Consider the following 1651-nt stretch of genomic DNA (forward strand, 5'->3'; position numbering starts at 1 on the left):
CGGCAGCGCGCCGGTGACGCTTCCTTATCAGCCTGTAATTAATTAAGTGTTTTCACTTGGGCCGTAAATGTTGGCGAGGTACAGGTAATTAAAATAATGAGACTTTGTGACTGGCGATGGGTGATACCGTTTGAATCTCAATTATTTGGTATCAGTGCTACGAAGGAGTCGCAGTACCACGGGGTGTTGCAGTATTATTAAATCTTTCGGAAGAGGTGCCTGTAAGGAGTGGAATTTCTTTTCCTTCCCGCTCTGCTGAGGGCTCTCCCTCAGATCTGAGCTCTGCGGAGCGGGAGAGGCAAAACCTGCCCGGGACGGCGTTTTGGTCCCCGAGCGGGCTGCGCTCCGTGGTGCCTCCCTGGCGTGCGAGGTCTCGTCCTCTCGGGCAGCCCCTTTCCTCTTCGGCAGCCCCCCGTCGCTCGCCCGCCTGTGACAGCCCTCCTCCGCTTCCTCGCCCTCCCGGGAAGCCGGCTCCTTCCCGGGAGGGCAAGGAGGGGAACGTCTCCATCCCCGGGGCTCGAGCGGATTGCTGCGGATAGCCCGGGAGAGGGGAGCGGGCGAGTTGCGTTGTGTTTTCCCGGCCCGAGCGACAGGCGAGGAGCGGGTCGGGCAGTCGGCCGCGGCACCGCGTACCTTTCCGGTAGCGCGGCGGGGGTGTTGTGGCGCGGCTGTTGCCGCTTGTAACCAACTTGAGGGTTAGGAGCAAAGACGAATGGCAGCACGCTCGGGCATGTGTTTGGCCTGAAATACCAAAACAGAAACTTGTTTTCAGAATATGAGACAGATTGGGGGTGGGGGGGGGGATGGCTGGTTAAAAAATGAGGTTTAATTTTTCTTTTGCTTCTACTACTATGTGACACCCAGTGCTGAATCTACTTGTCAGTGCGTGTCGGTGGAATTCTTTTTTGTCAATGATTGAAATACAAAACCAGAAGGTTTTTGTATTTCTGGATAGCTGGGCCCAATAAACAGCATTTTAAATGAAACGCAGATTTGGGTTAATTTTCATCTCTCTAAGGGGTTGGTGTTCTGAAGGAAAGCAAAGGCAGAGTTAAGTGTCGGGTACAATACTTTTTCAAACATCCAGATGATTTTGTAGGGAGATTTTTTGATGACGCATTTTTTCTTCAGTAGCTAGAACAATAGAGTTGAATAGTCTGTGTCCATTTTTATCATATTTTTAGTTATTGTTGAAGAAACGTACTGTAGATTTTAAGCAACTGTTGTGTTTTTGAGAACATCGTGTTAAGTGTTAAAAGCACTGAAACGTTGGGATAATGAATACAAGAAAGAGTAGATACTTTTGATATTGGAGATTGTCGATTCTTGGAGTTCCTCAGAAAGGGAACAAGTATTTTTTTTAAAATTCTTTGGAGTCATTCTAACTAGCTAAGAGGAACGAATCATTTGTAAAACTATTCAATAGTACTTTGTTAGCTAGAGAAATGTGTGAGGGATTCAAGTGAGCTTTTGTGGTGACGAGGATTTCAGATAATTTGACTGGGACGTAAAACATTTTAAGTAACTGCAAAGACAGGATAACCGAGTTCTTACTATAAGGTGGTCTTTCAAATAGTAACTACAGAGTTTCAGTTACAGAAATATTTTTACCTTCCCTGAATTTCTGTTTTTGTGTATTTCTTTAGAGTAC

The 1651-nt window shown here is 46.8% G+C and overlaps 1 protein-coding gene across 1 annotated transcript in view; it reads left to right on the plus strand.

Moving 5' to 3' along the window:
* The window catches only part of LOC109279329, a 2313-nt gene extending 1880 nt beyond the window's left edge, over nt 1-433 (plus strand). Inside the window, exon 3 of the mRNA XM_019470777.1 lies at nt 274-433. Coding sequence (XP_019326322.1) covers nt 274-433 — 160 coding nt within the window. The remainder of the gene's footprint in view (nt 1-273) is intronic.
* The last annotated feature ends 1218 nt before the right edge of the window (nt 434-1651 follow it).

The sequence above is a fragment of the Aptenodytes forsteri genome, unplaced genomic scaffold (genome assembly GCF_000699145.1).
Source record: "Aptenodytes forsteri isolate BGI_AS27 unplaced genomic scaffold, ASM69914v1 Scaffold79, whole genome shotgun sequence".
In the NCBI taxonomy this organism is placed as follows: Eukaryota; Metazoa; Chordata; class Aves; order Sphenisciformes; family Spheniscidae; genus Aptenodytes; species Aptenodytes forsteri.